This window comes from Camellia sinensis, chromosome 11, assembly GCF_055761805.1.
Source record: "Camellia sinensis isolate YWXY chromosome 11, ASM5576180v1, whole genome shotgun sequence".
NCBI classification, from domain to species: Eukaryota; Viridiplantae; Streptophyta; class Magnoliopsida; order Ericales; family Theaceae; genus Camellia; species Camellia sinensis.
The window spans coordinates 167,900,320-167,916,816 of NC_138971.1; the positions used below are offsets into that span (position 1 = coordinate 167,900,320).

The 16,497-nt window shown below is 36.4% G+C and overlaps 1 protein-coding gene across 1 annotated transcript; it reads right to left on the reverse strand.

Annotated features, from left to right (window-relative positions):
* Window positions 1-4,740: 4,740 nt before the first annotated feature.
* On the reverse strand, window positions 4,741-11,223 carry LOC114266569 (hydroxymethylglutaryl-CoA synthase). Its single transcript, XM_028207485.2, has 12 exons — window positions 10,804-11,223; window positions 9,916-10,022; window positions 9,222-9,354; window positions 8,590-8,733; window positions 7,981-8,139; window positions 6,763-6,836; window positions 6,584-6,659; window positions 6,423-6,478; window positions 6,224-6,311; window positions 5,909-6,049; window positions 5,661-5,810; window positions 4,741-5,059 (listed from the first exon to the last, which is right to left on the reverse strand). Exons 1-12 carry the CDS (start codon window positions 10,873-10,875, stop codon window positions 4,856-4,858), a joined length of 1,404 nt encoding a protein of 467 aa, XP_028063286.1. The 5' UTR covers window positions 10,876-11,223; the 3' UTR covers window positions 4,741-4,855.
* Window positions 11,224-16,497: the final 5,274 nt, after the last annotated feature.

Sequence of the window (16,497 nt, forward strand, 5' to 3'; positions counted from 1 at the left end):
ACGTTGCTCTGGCATTTTTCAACCCAAATGGCATGACGCGATAGTGGTAGGTTCCTCGGTCAATGATGAAGGTGGTATGTTTCTAGTCGGACGGGTGCATCAGAATTTGATTGTAGCCAGAGAAGGCATCCATGAAACTGAGCATTTGGTGTTCGGCGGTGGCATCGACAAGCAGATCTATGCGAGGAAAGGGATAACTATCTTTGGGGCACGCTCGATTGAGATCGGAGTAGTCGACACAGAGTCACCATTTACCGTTGTTCTTACGGATCAAAACTACATTTGACAGCCATCGGGGGTAGTCCATGTTCTTGACAAACTGTGCCTCCAATAGCTTATCTACCTCAGAAGCAATAAAAGCATTGCGTTCTGGGTGAAAGATGCGCTGCTTCTAGCGGAAGGGCCGGAAATGGGGCTCGATGCTCAAACGATGAGTGATGAATGAGGGATCAATACCCGGCATGTCGGAATGGGTCCAGGCAAACACATCATTGTGCTCGGTCAGAAGGGTTGTAAGATCGGCTTTGGCTTGGGGAGATAGTTGGCTGCCAATCTTGGCTGTTTTTGTTAGGTTGGTGGGTTCGATGGAAACTTCAACAAGTTCTTCCACTGGTTCCCCTCTGACTAATTCATCTTCATCTCTGACGTCAAGTCCTTCGATGATCATAGCGTCCTTTAGCTTGACCTCTTTGAGTGAAGCGACGTAGCATTATCTGGACACAGTCTGCTCCCCCCTCACGGTGCCGACTTCGAGGTCGGTAGGGAATTTCATGGCCAGATGGTACGTGGAAGTGACAGCTTGAAAAGTGTTGAGGGCGGTGCGGCCGAGGATGATATTATAATCAGAAGGGCAGTCGACGACGAGAATAGTGAGCAACTTAGTGGTCTGCCGTTGGTATTCTCCAATGGTGATGGGAAGATCGATGGAGCCTATGGAGGTCACTCGATCTCCAGTGAAGCCAACCAGTGAGGTTTGGAGAGGGGATAAACTTTCTTCCCCGACCTTAAGCTGGCAATAGGCATTTAAGAAGATGATGTCCGAAGAGATACCGTTGTCGACAAGCACCCGTCAGACTTTGTAATTAGACTGGAGGGTAGAGATGACGAGGGGGTCGTCATGGGGATAATGGATGCCTGTGAAATCGGCCTCCGTAAAGGTGATGGGCTCTATCCACTGCTTGGGGTGATTGAGGGGGGGTCCAATGTTGCGACGTCTTTATCTGAGCCCTGCCTGATTTTTATGAGTTCAGCCCGTTGGGCCGAACAGGATGGTCCTCCATATGCAAGTCCGCCGGCAATAACTCTGATTTCTCCAACCGAGGGGGCAGGGTTTCCTTGTGCCCGAGGTTGTTGTGGGGGTCGATCATGGCCTTGGTTAGGTTGTGCGGGTTGTCGAGGAGAGGTGCGCCAGTGGTTGTTTCTGGCAAGTTCGGTCCTTGGCCGTTGCTGAGGGCGGGCTGCCGTGAACCAGCTGAGACGTCCCTGGCGTATCAAGCCCTCGACTTGGTCTTTAAGGTTAACACACTCCTCGGTATTATGGCCGTGGTCCTGATGGAAGCGGCAGTATTTGGACTGTCCCGCCGGTTGGAAGGAGACCGCAACGGTTGGGGCCATTTCAAGGGATAATCTCGTTGGATCTGGTTCAAGACTTGTCCCATAGGGGAATTGAAGGGTGTGTATCATTCGAACCAACTGGGTGGTCGGGTAGGTTCCGACCGGTCTGCTCGAGTAGGTCGGTCGGTATATTGAGGCGTTTGCTGTGTGTACTGGGTGCTTCTGGTTTCAGAGTCCTTTCTCTTCTCTCTGGAGGTCGGGTTTTTGGTTGTGGAGTCTTGTCGGGCGGCTAAGGAATCTTCGGCGTTTATGTATTTTTGGGCTTTAGAGAGGAGGGTTGTCATGGAGGTTGGATGATTTTTGGAGAGGGAAAAAAGGAAATCGGATGATTATAGACCGGCTATGAAAGCTGTGACAATGACCTTGTCATCATTTTCTGCCACCTGCAAGGCCTCAGAGTTGAAGTAGGTGGCGAAGCTACGCAGCGACTCTCCCTCCGTCTGACGGATATTGAGGAGTTGAGTTGCCGGACGCCACTGGCGCTAGGCACCAATGAAGTGGTTGAGAAAGGAGTCACTTAGGTGCTGAAAAGTAGAGACCGAGTCCGTCGACAGCTGACTAAACCACAGTCAGGCCGACCCCTTAATCGTTACGGGGAAAGCCCAACACATGATCTCATCAGGGAACTCATGGAGGACCATGAAGGTCCTGTAAGTCTCCAAATGGTTTACTGGGTCCGTTGTACCGTCAAAGAAGTCGATCGAGGGCATTTTGAACTTAGGAGGTAGAGGTTTGTCCCTGATAGAGGCAATGAATGGTGAGTTGGCTGTGGTAGAAGGTTTATTCTGTATGTTCTGCATGACTCCTTGAAGCTGGAGTTTCATGGCTCAGAGTCCTGCATTCCAAAGAGGAGCGTTGTCACCACCGGAGTGTAATGGAGGCTGGACACTACTGGCCTCCCCTTCGGGGGCAGTTGCTTGGATCGGTGGATGTGGGGTTCGAGGTGATGAGTTCATATTTTGAGGAGGGGGTCACAAGCCCTCCAAGTTGGATGGGTGGGATTGTTGGAGGGAATGGCTCGGGGCTCGTTCCCGGTTGGGTGGTATGTCTTGAGGTGGTGGTGGGGGGATAGGAAGGTTTTTTTGAAGTAAAGCATTGATCAGGGCTTGGTTTTGTTCGGCTAAGTGGTTAATGCTGTTGGTGAATTCTGTGAAATACTGCGGTGGGTTGTTCGGGTTAAGAGGGTCAGCTTGGGGGACGGCAACATTGTGTTGAGAAGCCATGGATCTAGTTGTGACCATCCACCTTGGTGGGTGGTAGGTAAGAGATATCACGAAGATGGTAGGAATGGGTCTCCGACGGTAATGAGTACAATTACCACACGGAGGGAAAGGGTTCCCACAGATGGCGCCAACTGATGAAGTTGCGGGCTCCAGATGGAACAGGTTGGATCGATCCACGCTTCCCAAACCGTCACCCAGGGGTTGAGCTCACAGTAAAACCTGCACAAGAGTTCAGTAGGGAACGGGGAGCTCCCCAGCGAACCCTCCGACGAGCAAGTTAGAGAAGAGTGATCGAATGTCGGGATAAAAATGGTGATAGAGAACTTAACATTTTCTTTGTCTGAAGAGCCTGCTTATATCCTTTGCTCATCATTTCCTTGTCCACTCGGGGCTGACACATTGGCTGAAAGTCTATGTTCTAGCTTACCTTGTTCATGGTGAGGCTGTTCCGTTCTGGCGTGAAGGGTTATCGTAATAAATGCTGCAGGGAAGCTCATTAATGGCTGATGTATGGTGCAATAACTCTATAGGATCTTTGTCTGCTGATGTGGCTAGCTCTTTACTTGCCAAGTGTTTAGATGTCAATGGTGCTTGGTGTAACGTTAAGTTTTAGGAATGTTGGGCTTTAGTATTTGAATCATGGATTGGGCCTTAAGTAGTGGGCCATATCCTTTATGGGCTTACCCATGTCAAATACTATGAGGCTAAATGCTTAATTGATATAATTGTTCGAATGCCTGTTTATGATGACTAATTGCTTGAATTGAAATAATATGATGAATGTGCATATGAGATCACTTTTTCAAGTGGTACATATTCAAAATATTTTCAAACAAACATGAAATCAAAGTGTTCCAATTTTTGTAAATTAATCTATATTTATGTGCATCACATAGTAAAATTAACCTAATAATCGGAACAATAGCATATAATGTAAATAAGAATCACATCATGATTAGTAAAGGCTGATCTTTAATCGGGCAAGTAGGGTGCTCAATTCATGACCTTCCCCTCTCGCACCTAAGTTCCTGAGCCAAGACACCTAAGTTCCTGAGTTGAAACACTTTGGTGATGACGGATAAATGACCTTTCGCACGAGTCTCGGGTTTCCTAAATTTTTCAAAAATATTTAGGTGACGACTCTGAAATTTAGTAAAGCAGTCCATATTTGGCATTTTGATTCACAATCGATTTTCCAAAAGATTTGCTAGATTTGAACACATTTATGTTTATCTATTTCACATTGCAGTTGTAGAATCAGATTCAGAACCACATGAGTCCAAACTGTAAGACTAATCGTATTCAAAAGGAGCACGAAAAGCAAGCCACAACCAATTTTATAATATGGTATAAATACATCTATATTTTTTGGATCAATTAAAATACATTCCAAAGTTGAGCAATTAGGCTGCCCAAACTTATCTATACTTGTTGGGTCTGCTTTGTTTGGGGTTTTCGAGATTGAAAAATTCAACAGATTCCCACCCCCAGTGACCCCCAACATCACGTGGCTGTGAGTGATTGAAAAAAAAAATAAAATAAAATAAAAAATAAAAATGGCCTATGCAAAAAAACTGGGGGTGCCCCCCATTGGGGTCCCCAGCACAACTGTTTGAGATAGATTGCATAATTATGAGCCTATTATAAGGCATAATTTTATAAATCATTTTTTAATTTGTTTCCTCCACTTAGTTAAATTTTGATAAATTGTTCTAAAAATTGTGTTTGATATTTCCTTTCTTGTTCTAGTTATCATTATATCAATAGAATTCTTTTTTTCTTCTCAATGAAATTTTCATTTAAACCTAAAAAACATTACAATATTCATCATCCAATTGGAGCACGGAAATGAATTCCATTATACATAAAACTGGCAACACTTTCTGCCAAAATACAAAACTACTTTCTAAATCAACATGCTCTTGGAGGCAGAGTTATTCTTCTATCTGCTGATATCATCACCATCAAAAGAACAGTTGGAACCACCTTGTGGCATAACATTTCTTACTACCCTATATTCAGTGACCATTGGTCAGTGATCCATTCTCGCAAGCAGTGGTGGAAGCCTTCTTCGCATAGAATCTTCGGTACATAGAGTCGACTTCAGTGAGATAGTAGGTGCCGGGAGCAAGAAGGCTGCAGTCCTTGCTGGTCACGAAGTCCTTTGCCCCATACCTATGCTCCATCACCTTCATGGTTTCGACAAATTTTTCTGGTGGGAACTGCATGGAAACATGCTCATCAGAATATGAAAGAGAGCTTAAACCGAAATAAACAAGTCTTGTTCAGCAAACCACAATGTAATTGGATGGTAAATTTTGAAGACAGATGCCAACGTGGCCCTTAGCCAGATGAAAACCTATTAATAGCTTTGGAAGCCTAGGGTGAGGTACGTGTGTCCATTACATGGACGTGAAGACTTTTTGGCCTCACAGATGTAATTGATAAATTTTTATTATCACTATTTAGTAAGATTTAAATAAATAAAACTGCTGTTTGGTGTAACTTAAATAAGTTGATTATTGAGAAACAGGGGAAAAGGTGCTTTAGTTTATGTTTTTTGCTTATCTGACTCCAACTTGCCCAAAGCTCCACCAAATATGCCCAAATAGTAGTACGATATTTTGATTTTGTTTCCAAATAATATTAAGTTGGTTTCCTAATTTAATTATATCATTAAATAATAGGTTTCTCATTATATCATTCGGATTTAGCTCAATAATATTGTTTTAGATTGTACTTGCCACTTTGTGTATTCCTTCTCTCATTCCGCTATTCTGTTCCACATCACAGGAAGTAAACCAAAACTGAAGAAGTATATACCTCATGCCTTGACTTCAACTTTTTGTCAACGTTCATCACAGCTGCAATGTTTGACAAGCTAAAAGGATGCTGACACTCACGAACTCGGAAGGAAAACATAGTGGCAGTTAAACCACTGCCATATGAGAACATTACTATTCGCTGGCCCACCTGCAAGTAAGAAAAACCGATAGCATGTTAGAGGAAAGACACTAAAATTTTAAGTGCCAAACCAAAGGCCCAACCAGAGAACTAGTTTAAGCATTTACCAATGAACTGTGCTTCTTGTGAATAAGCGATGCAAATGCTGCATAGAGAGATGCAGTGTACATGTTGCCAACTTGCTTTGGTACCAATGTGGTCGGTTGCACCTTTGCATCATACAGTGCCTTCGCAACTTGCTGGGTTGCCTGCAGTTACATTGATATCAAGTGCTCATCAGCAAGAGTGTCCAATCTCAGGAATCATTATATTGCATTACTCAATTTGTTTGCCTTATTAACCAGGAAAATGTAAGTCTAGGCAAAACTAGAGAATGAATGCAAGAGAGAGATTTGAAATACATGCTAGGAGTGAAAACAGACCTTCTCGAGATCACGGCTTTGGTAGCTTTCATCGCCAGTTAGAGTTGAAAATGGAGCTAGCTTTTCTTTAGCAGCCTCATTTATAGAGCTGTGAGTAAAAGCAAATAAAATCAGTCACTAGATAAAAGTGCATCAAGTGGATAAAAAGCAGTCAACATTTAAAGGTTTCATTTTAGAGGGATGAAGAAAATATCAGAACCTTGCATTCCTCAAGAAATCATTGAACAACAACCGTGCAAAGCTCTTCTGAACAAGCTGCAGTAATTTAAGTGAAAAGTTCAGAAATACTATTTTCCAAATTCAAATGGTAAACAAGAAAAAGAAATTAATTGTAGAGTTTAACTGTTATAGATAAACTACCTTGTTGTATGGAGAATGAAACACAAAATAGTCAGCATCATCAACTGAAAATTGCTTGCCCTCGAATTTCTCGTACCTATATAATAAGCAAGACTGTAAGGAAATCACGTAGCACAAATAATCACTTTGTCAATATCAAAACAAAGAAAACAGCATGCAGTAAATCAAAAGCAGCTTACTTATTACAGAGACGATTGTAGCAAGAATCAACTGCCATAAGATAACAAGTCTGTGAAAGCTTTCCATCAACAACCTACAAAAAGTAACCACAGATGAAAATCACAAAAAAATCTACAAAAAGTTATTGGCGGCGTGGAGTAACTTTTGTTGTCGATAAACAAGAAACCTCCAAAATAGTTTGTTGTCGATAAACAAGGTTTTACAATGAACTGCCACAACTCTTTTGTTTTGTTTGATATTTGCCAGGGTAATCAGCATAATCAACTGAAATCTTCGGATTATGGCCTCCACATTTTACGGGGCCAGTAGCAAGAAAGATGTGAACACAACAAACACGAAATATACAGGTATATTGCAAATTTATTTTTGTTTATTTCCTAAAGTCATAAACTTCCAGAGAAATTGTGAATAGGTACATCAGTTATAACTGACACCCGCTCTGTCCAATATTATTTGTCCATCTTTCCATTTTTGGATGTCCCAAAATGGTTGTCCCATTTGAAATAACTTCACATTTTTCCAAAACTATCCCTTATAAATGACAATAAATATATTTAATAATCGGAATAGAGGGGAAATTCGGGAAACTAATGCCATTAAATTTGAATTTGATTCATCAATTACACGTCCCCTTAACTCCCAAAAGGGACAAAGGGAGTATTACAATGAAGGAAGGTTTCTACATCCCTCTTTCATTAAGAAGATAGTTTTGTAGACAAAACAAGCACAATGATATGAATTACAAGAGATACTACGATGCAAACTAGGCAAAACCATACCGTACAAGGGCAATAATTCTGAAAGTTATTTTATAATGTTTTCCCAAATCAAAATGGAAAGATTGTAGTTTCCAAAAAAGTATTTCTCTACTTGACATGGCCATACCAATACAGCATGAAATACTTTGGCCTAACAAGAGCTTTCACATTTGGACCATAGTTGCCAATTTACTTGTAAAGCACACAATTTTGAGCAAAATAATGTAGAACTTCAACTAAATGTACATACGCTACTTATGCAAACATGCCCAGATGGTAGGTTCTTCCATCACATATTCCATTTTTGTGTATTGAAAAGTAGACAAACAATTAGATAAGAATCCAAATGCCTTCTATTATTGTTTTTTGGATCCATGATAAAAGTACCCATTACAATGCACAAAGCACTGGTACCTTCGATGCCATGACAGAATTTAAAGGAAGTTCAGGGAGAATTACCGGATATTCACTTGCAAGGTTGGGCTTGTAAAAATCATAGACATGAGACATATGGCTTCCCCTGATTTTGCTTTCAAATGCTATAGGTGCATCAGGCCCTATAAGCATAGCAATAGCAGCTGCTCCCCCAGTAGGTCGAGCTGGCCCCTCAGCATAGACCTGTTAAAGAAAGTCCCCAATAAGAAGATAGAACATAATTGCCCATGAATGGGTTGGGGAAGATCTAAAGCTACATATAAAATTATACATGCACATACAAAACTAAATTATTCTGCAGTGTAAAAATATAAATGTTACTCATAAATCTAAAGTTTCCTGTTGTAGTAACATGGTAAATCATCATACAAGACTATGATTTATAATAAAGAAGCAATCCCAACATATGAAAGGAAAGCAAAGAAAATCAATGAGCAAGTTCTAGCAGTAATTAGCACAATATCCTACTCAATTGATCAAAAATGGCTAATCTCAGACTCCCAGTCATGCAGCTTCTGTTTCATAATGAGCTATTTCTAAACTTCAAATCTCAAGCAAGTTTTTTGGCAAACAAGTTTAAATGCACTGGTGTTTCAAGAAAAAAGTTAAAAAAAATAAAGGAAATGATCATACCGCACTGTCTGTGCACACCACAAGTCCATAGCGTCCATCCCATGAACTACTCTCCACCCAATTGACGCAGTTTAATAAAGCTGCAGTCCCTCCATAGCAAGCATTGGTTGAGTCAACGCCTTCAATGTCGGTATTCCCAGTTTCCTGCTTGTATAACATGAGAACAGAGAGCAGAATAAATATGTGAACACAGAATCAATAGGACATATGTAATAGCAAAACACAAATTGCAATGTAGACCAAAATTTACAATAAAGGAGAAGGAAGCCAATCTAGAACTGGTCACTCAAACTAGAGAACTTATGAGTCTATGACTTAGTAAAGGAGCATGCAATAAAATAATTAGGAAACTGATCATGGAATTAATCTAGTTGAACCAAGCTCAGGTCTAAGTGGCTTCGACCATTCAAAAACCACCTCCTAAATTAGATGTTCTTCTAAGTTTTAGAGCTAAAACCTAGTGGTAAAACCAGTTGATAGTTCAATTTATTTGATCATCCTGTACCCTCAACCAACTGAGGCTCCATCATACAGTCACAAGCCGTGAGTCCAATCACATCATTCCAATAAGAAGAAATGTGACAATTTCAAAAGGAAAAGCGCATCACTATCATCATGATAAGGATTCATACCTCAAAGATTTGCATAAGGAAAGTCTTAATGGACTTGCTCTTGTCTATAACAGTCTCACTGCCTACTTCAAGCCGACCAATTTGTTTTGGATCAATTCCATACTTCTCGAGGAGGGAAGTAACAGCTGTCAAACTGAAAATCACAGAGTTAATGACAAGATCACATCCATGTAGGCTACTAATAAAATATCAATCACTTTGATCTATAAGTTCAAATAACTTCCTAACTATGAATATTTTCAAAGTAGCTAAACTGTGACACTAGCTAAAGTGATACTGCTAAAATCATAGCAATAGATTAGACCAATATTAATTATTTTAACAATTTATTCCACAAGATTCTGGTTTCAATAAATCATATTGAGGTTGGAGCACTGACAAAGTTTTACTTTTATTACTTAAATTGAATAACAGGAACTTACTTCTAATAACAGGTTTTCAAGTCAAATAATTGATATTTTTAATTAACAAAACATGTTTTAAGATCCAATGAAGAGAAAGCAACTGTATGATATTAGTGATGAATGACAATGATTTAACTTTGCCAAAGTACCTCATAGATTTTCTTAAGACCAGATCAAACATTTATAAAAGTTTGAGTAGATTGTCAGGAAGAAAAATTAGTTTAATGGAAAACAATTCATTTTAACGGCCATTCGTAAGCATAGCAATGATATGATGAAGAGGTCCAAACCTCATGGAGATGACATCTTCCACCTCGGTACAAAATGCCAAACAATCTTGTCCAAGTCCAATTGTGTATTTCCCTTTGCTTACCCCATCATGAGCCTCCAAAGCTTCCTATATAGCACAAATTGGAAGCCAAATGAGAATTTCCATTGCCGATGCACGTTCACTTACATTGTTTAAAATTTAGAAGTATATAATTAGAAGGACCAACAAGATTGACAGAAGAAAACAACAGAATACCTTTTTTCTTTTTCTTTTTCTTTTTTTTAACATCAGAAGTAAGTGGAAATAGAAGTGAAGTTGAAAAAACTTCACAATCACAAATAAACAATCATACAAAATAGATCATGCAAAATATTAACTCGAACCACATGGCTAATATATTTTTAAATACTTTCTGAAATTCATGGTTGTAGATCCTTAAACAATTAACAATGAGATTTGAAAGTGGATCAAATCCTTAGAGCTAGAAATTACAAATCCACAGCAGACGCAAATCTAAGTGTCCTACTGTGAAAACTAATATGCTTATAAATATATGCAAATATACACACACACATGATCTTAACGAAAACGTGGAATGGAGACTCGAGGTTTTACAGAGATTTTCAAAAAATAGTTTCCAGAAATTAACTTACAAATTTTATTTTCCACGTCATCTCAACTTCATCATTTCCAAACAAAAACAAAATTAATGTTCCCAGTATGATTATTTCAACCGAACACGCACAAATAGAATTTGCATGAGCAAGTCATAGATTAGATGCAGTCAGTATACATGTACTAGTGTTGTGTGCGCTTTGAGATTTCAGGGAGAGAGAGAGAGAGAGAGCAACGATGCTGATCGAATCAAAGAACAAAGTTCGATAAATGAAAGATGAGATTTGTTTACCTGCTGGACACAAGTAGGAGGGAAATAGATTTCCACAGCGAGAATTCCAACATTTTTCTGCTGCGATGCCATTTCCTCTGTTTTCTTGCCTCAAATTCTCGAGAAACAAACAGATCGAACGTGTTTTCCCTCACCAGTTCCTCTGTAGAGAGAGAGAGAGAGAGAGAGAGAGAGAGAGAGAGAGAGAGAGAGAAAGAAGTGTTGGAATCCTGCAAAATCGCAGAGAACGAACAAACGAGGGAGAGAGAGAGAGGGGTGCGAGGCTCACATGATTCGGTTAGATATATATACATATATATATAGGGAGACAAGTGCAAGCGCAGTCCTCCCTCAAATGCATTCTTCGTGAGTTGAGAGCCAGGTGTCACCATTTTTTGTTTTTACATTTCATGCCCTTTTTTTTTGTGTGCGAAGATAAATGTTCTTACCAATAATCTTATTCATGTATTTAAAAAAATTATGTGAATTTATTTTGAAGTGGTAGGTGGACATCATTAATAATTTTAAATAGGTAAGATTGTTAATACTTATAAGAATAAAATTATTGTTATGTCAAAGTCCAATAAATTAAAATAAGTATCAAAATTATTTTATGATGAAAAATCTTTCAAAATAAAAAGAGTTTAGATTCATTAATGCCAAAACAATTTTCAATACTTACAATCACTCACAAACTTTTTAGAATTACCAACAAATCATGAATCTCGATTAAACTTAAAATATCTATAATTGGTTGCGAATAATTATGGTTATTAAAAATATAATAAGAATTTATATATATATATATATATATATAACCGCTTTTTGCATCGATAAAGTACTATGAAATTAATCAGGACATCAACACAAAATATTTTTATGTCCCATTATGCGTGGGCAAATGGAGGGTTGTGATTGTGAGAGTAGCAAAAAAATAATTATGAAAGAATACCTTGACGGAAAAAAAAATTTAAATGAATAAAATTTTCATATTTTTTGCAATGGCTATATGTCGATGCAAAAAAAGAAAAAAAAGGTTAAATTTATTAAAAAATAATACAGCTTTAATTTACTAACCTGAGATGTATGAAAAACATTCATTCGTCTACTTTCATATCTAAATACATGTAATTAATAAAAATACACAAGTTTTCCTTACCCACAATACATTGGGAAATTTATTAAAAAATTATTTTCCAAGTACTTGTATCTTAATTAATCTATAAAATATTCTTATATTTCAATAAGTCCTATTATTTTGAACGTTTGATCCACAAAATCATAATTCTCATATTTAAGGTATTTTATGAATAATTTTACTCTTACAAATATTTTTTAAATATTTAGCAATTTGGTGACGAGAGATTTTATGAATAAATGCCCCCAATATAAGAAAATAATTTGAATTAAATGAAACAGAAGAGAGATTTCATAAGACTTATTAAAATATAAAAAAATAATTTAAATTAAATACAAGTAGGTAAAGAGAAATTTTATGAATAAATGCTCCCAATACATTCAATCAATATTCAAATAACAACACAAACAATTTTCTTCCATCAATAAACATTTAATGTTTTGAGTTGCTCATTGTTCGGCTCAGTTGGTGGTAGGAGTGCAAATTTGGATGGAGGAAGTTTCTTTGTCAATATTGAGTGCGATTTTCTTTGTTATTTCTCATATCTCTTTGTAAGATATTGACTTTTGGTTTCACTCAAGTCTAGTTCAAAAATGCGTTATTTTAGTAATTTTTTAATTTTTTATGAAAAAATATGTAAAACAATAGAGAGAGTGATATGACAATTTATAATAATTTTTTAACTTTTTAATTAAAATTGAAGGTTGCCTCCATGTAAAAAATATAGTATATATTTCAAATTGATTATCAGCACCATCTTGTTCAATCTCGAGTAACTAAACACAATATTTGATTTAGTTTTAATTATTTGTCAAAATAAAAATTATTATTACAAGAAATTGATAGTTGCACAGTCACTCTTGCACACTTTCGCATCCAACCTTCCTCGTCAACTTTTTAAATTTTCAAACTTATTTACTTTTAAATTTAATTTTACTTTTATCTCTTAAATTATTATTATTTTTTTTATTTCATCCATAAATTACCAATTTCATCTATTTAGTGTTTAAAGTTTTTTATTCCAATTAATGTGATCCAATTGAAAACGGTTGTGCAATTTTTATAACTTTATTTGATCAACAAAAAAATCATTTCAAAATTTGAATAGTTTAAATCATTTCATTTTTCTTATCATTTTAAACAAATTACACTTCATAACCAATTTGATGAGTGTCTAGTTGTATGGTTAATTTATTCAAATTTTAAAATAGTGCTTTTAATCATTAAATTTTGAATACCGTATCCAATAATTTTATACTCAAAATTATTTATTATGGTATTATAAATTTAAGAATATCAGTATTATATCAATATTGCCAAACCCCATCTCCAAAATTCTATATATTTATAAAAATTCACAAATTATATTTTGTAGTCAATAATCGAATTTTTATCCTTCAACAATCTGACCATGAAATGTTAACAAAATGTTTGAAATTTCATCTATCATCAAAAAAATATAAAAATAAAATACAGACTTATTTGACCTTTTGAGTAGTCTAGTAACACTGAGGAGCACAGATCTAGGCTGTTGGGTTCACCATCACCGTCCAATAATACCCGCACATTGTCCATGATCAAATCGGGTTCGTTCTCTTGGCCAGTAAAAGATTGCTTGATGTAATTCCTACCGTTGATCTCTCAACCAGTCAACATTGCAAGGCGATTATTATACTTGCATTGGTTGGATTTATTATAATATAAATTAAGACACCCAAATTTGACTGCTTCACGCTAGCCAAAAGAAAATATTTAATTTTGACCGTTTCCTTGTTGCTCGTCAGAATTAGTCAAAGCAAATAATATCATACCAGACTTCAATCTATGTGGGCATCAAAAAAATTTAATTGCATAGATGATTTTTATATAATAAGTCATAAATATGAGATAAAAAGAGAAAACAATAAATATGAGATAAAAAGAGAAAACAATTACTAGTTGAATTTGTTTGGATCAAAATAAGTAAATCAATATTGGCAGTTTTATAATTTTTTATTCCAAAAACAAATTGGTTCCGGCTTGGTTTGAGTTGGAATTATAATTCCACTTCAATTTTTAAAAGAAATTAAATTTTCATTATGAAACCAAATTTTAGAAATATAATTCCTACAAAAATTATGTCACATAATTGGGTGTAACAAATTTTATCATGGTAAATTTTCACAACCGATTATATTAAGATGTATATTTAGGGGGTGTTTGATAATCAAATTTAATACTTAAAATTGAATGTATTAAGTGATAATCAATTAAGTCCGTCTAATAATCATAATTAATATCACTTAAAAATTTAAGTATTTCTTAAAATATAGGTTAAAATTTAAAAAATAATTAAGTCATATGAAACTTACTTAATTCTAACTAAATTTATAAATATTAAACATAACATTAATATAAACTATTACAAAATGTTCAAAAATATATACAATTACAAACTCACCACCACCACCACCACTATCGCTACCACTACAACTACTACTATTACCATTACCACCACCATTATGCCATCGCCGCCACTACCACTACCACCACCGCTACTGCCACCCTCATCACCATGTGACTGCCACCACTACCACTGTCGTCGCCCTCGCCACCGCTACTACCACCATCTTTATTACCATTGCTAAGCACCACCATCATTTTACTACCATTATCACCACTAGCACTATGCCTATGCCTATGCCTATGCCACTGCCGCCGCTACTACTACCGCTACCATCATGCCACCACCACTACCACAACTGCCACTACCACAACTACCACCACCTTCATCACAATTATTATTTTGTCAGAAGCATCACCATCATTTTACTATCGCTATTGATGCCACCACTATCACTGTCACAATATAAAAATTAAAATATACAATTTGAAAATACTAAATTTCAAATTTAGGGGTTGTTTGGGGTGTCCTAAATAAGTGTATTTTTTGTCTTTTTGAACTAAAAAATTGAGGAAGAAAATATAGATGTTTGGGCTAACTTTTTTACTTTTTATGGAAAAATGTGTAATAAAAATTGTAAAAATTGGTTTGTAGGAGAAAATTAGGATTGGGAGTTGTGCAGCCGTAATTGTTGACTTTTGGTGAATAGTGTTAACTTTTTAACTTTTTGAGTAATTTTTTGACTTTTTGACTTTTCCTAGACATGCCAAACTTGGCCTTAATCTTATACGTATCAAATAACTTATTTTTAGTTTAACACTTAAATCAACAGCTTTTTAGCTTAAAAAATTCAGCATTCAGTTTTCAATACTTAATTTTCAGTTTTCATTTTTCAGCTTTATCAAACACCACCTTATATATAGTTTTTTTTTTTTTTTTTGGAGGTCAAAATTGGTGAAATGTATATTTTTAAATGCATATGGCATTAATTATTATAAGCACATGATCAATGAAATATATTAATGAGAATTATAAACTATTATTTAATTTTTTTTTAACCCTTATAAATTTTGTATCTCTACTTTTTCTATCTATTCTCAGACACAAGTACTACTATCAATCGTTGTTCACCCCGCCGCTACACATTGTCATCGACCACCACTTGCTATTGACGATGGCTCGCTCACCGACGGCCGATGGTGACCAATGGTAGTGGATAACAGTAGCGAACAAGTGGACACGAGGACAAATAGGTAGGCACTAGCGGACATAGGGGTGGCGGGACAATTTTAGATATTTATAAAAGAAGTTAGCATTTTGGCCCGTCAAAATATATATAATTTTACTCCAACCCCTCCAAAATCTAAAGAATTTTACTTTTGCTATCCTAAATTTTGAAAATTTTCATTATTTTTATGCAGTTTTTAGTAATTATAAAATAGATTAGTATTTTAGTCACCTAAAACCCTTGAAAAATCTCATTACTTTCATGTCATTCTGAGTTATAAGATAAATTAATATTTTGGTTTCTGAAATCTATATAATCTTACTTCAATTCCTCAAAAATCTAAATACTTTTGCTTTAGTCCCCCCTTTACACAATTTTTGCATCCGCCACCGCATGTAAGGATAATATGATATTTTAAATTGTTATTGTTATTTTCAATAAAAAACAAGATAGAGTTTGGGACAATTACCCTAAAAGTATTAAATTTAAATGTATAGTTTTTTTTATTATTATTTTTGTGTGAGTAATACTTACAATTTCGATTAAAAAAAATAGTGTGGGGATATATTTTCTAAGTACCAACACGTGGCAAGGTGACGCCGACGTATCAGCCGAGGTGCCACGTGTCCTGGTTGTGACGTCGAGATTATCTCGGCAAGGCCGAGGTTATCTCTGAAGATATCGGAATCCGAGATAAATGGATAAGGGGAAAGAGTCCTAGAGTAAAGAGGGAACTTTGCTAAGATAAGGATAAAATTCTTAGGGAGTTTATCTTATCTCTTGTGAAATCCAAAGTAAGCACTGAATGGAAGTCCATACAAGTCAGGCTTCTAGTGGGACTAAGTTTATGTTGACTATAAAAGAAAGGCACCCCTGTGGGTCTAAGGTACGCAATGTTATGCTTAAGCTTGTGAGTTTAGCACTTGATTATCTTTGAAAGATATACTGACTTGATCGTCGGAGTGC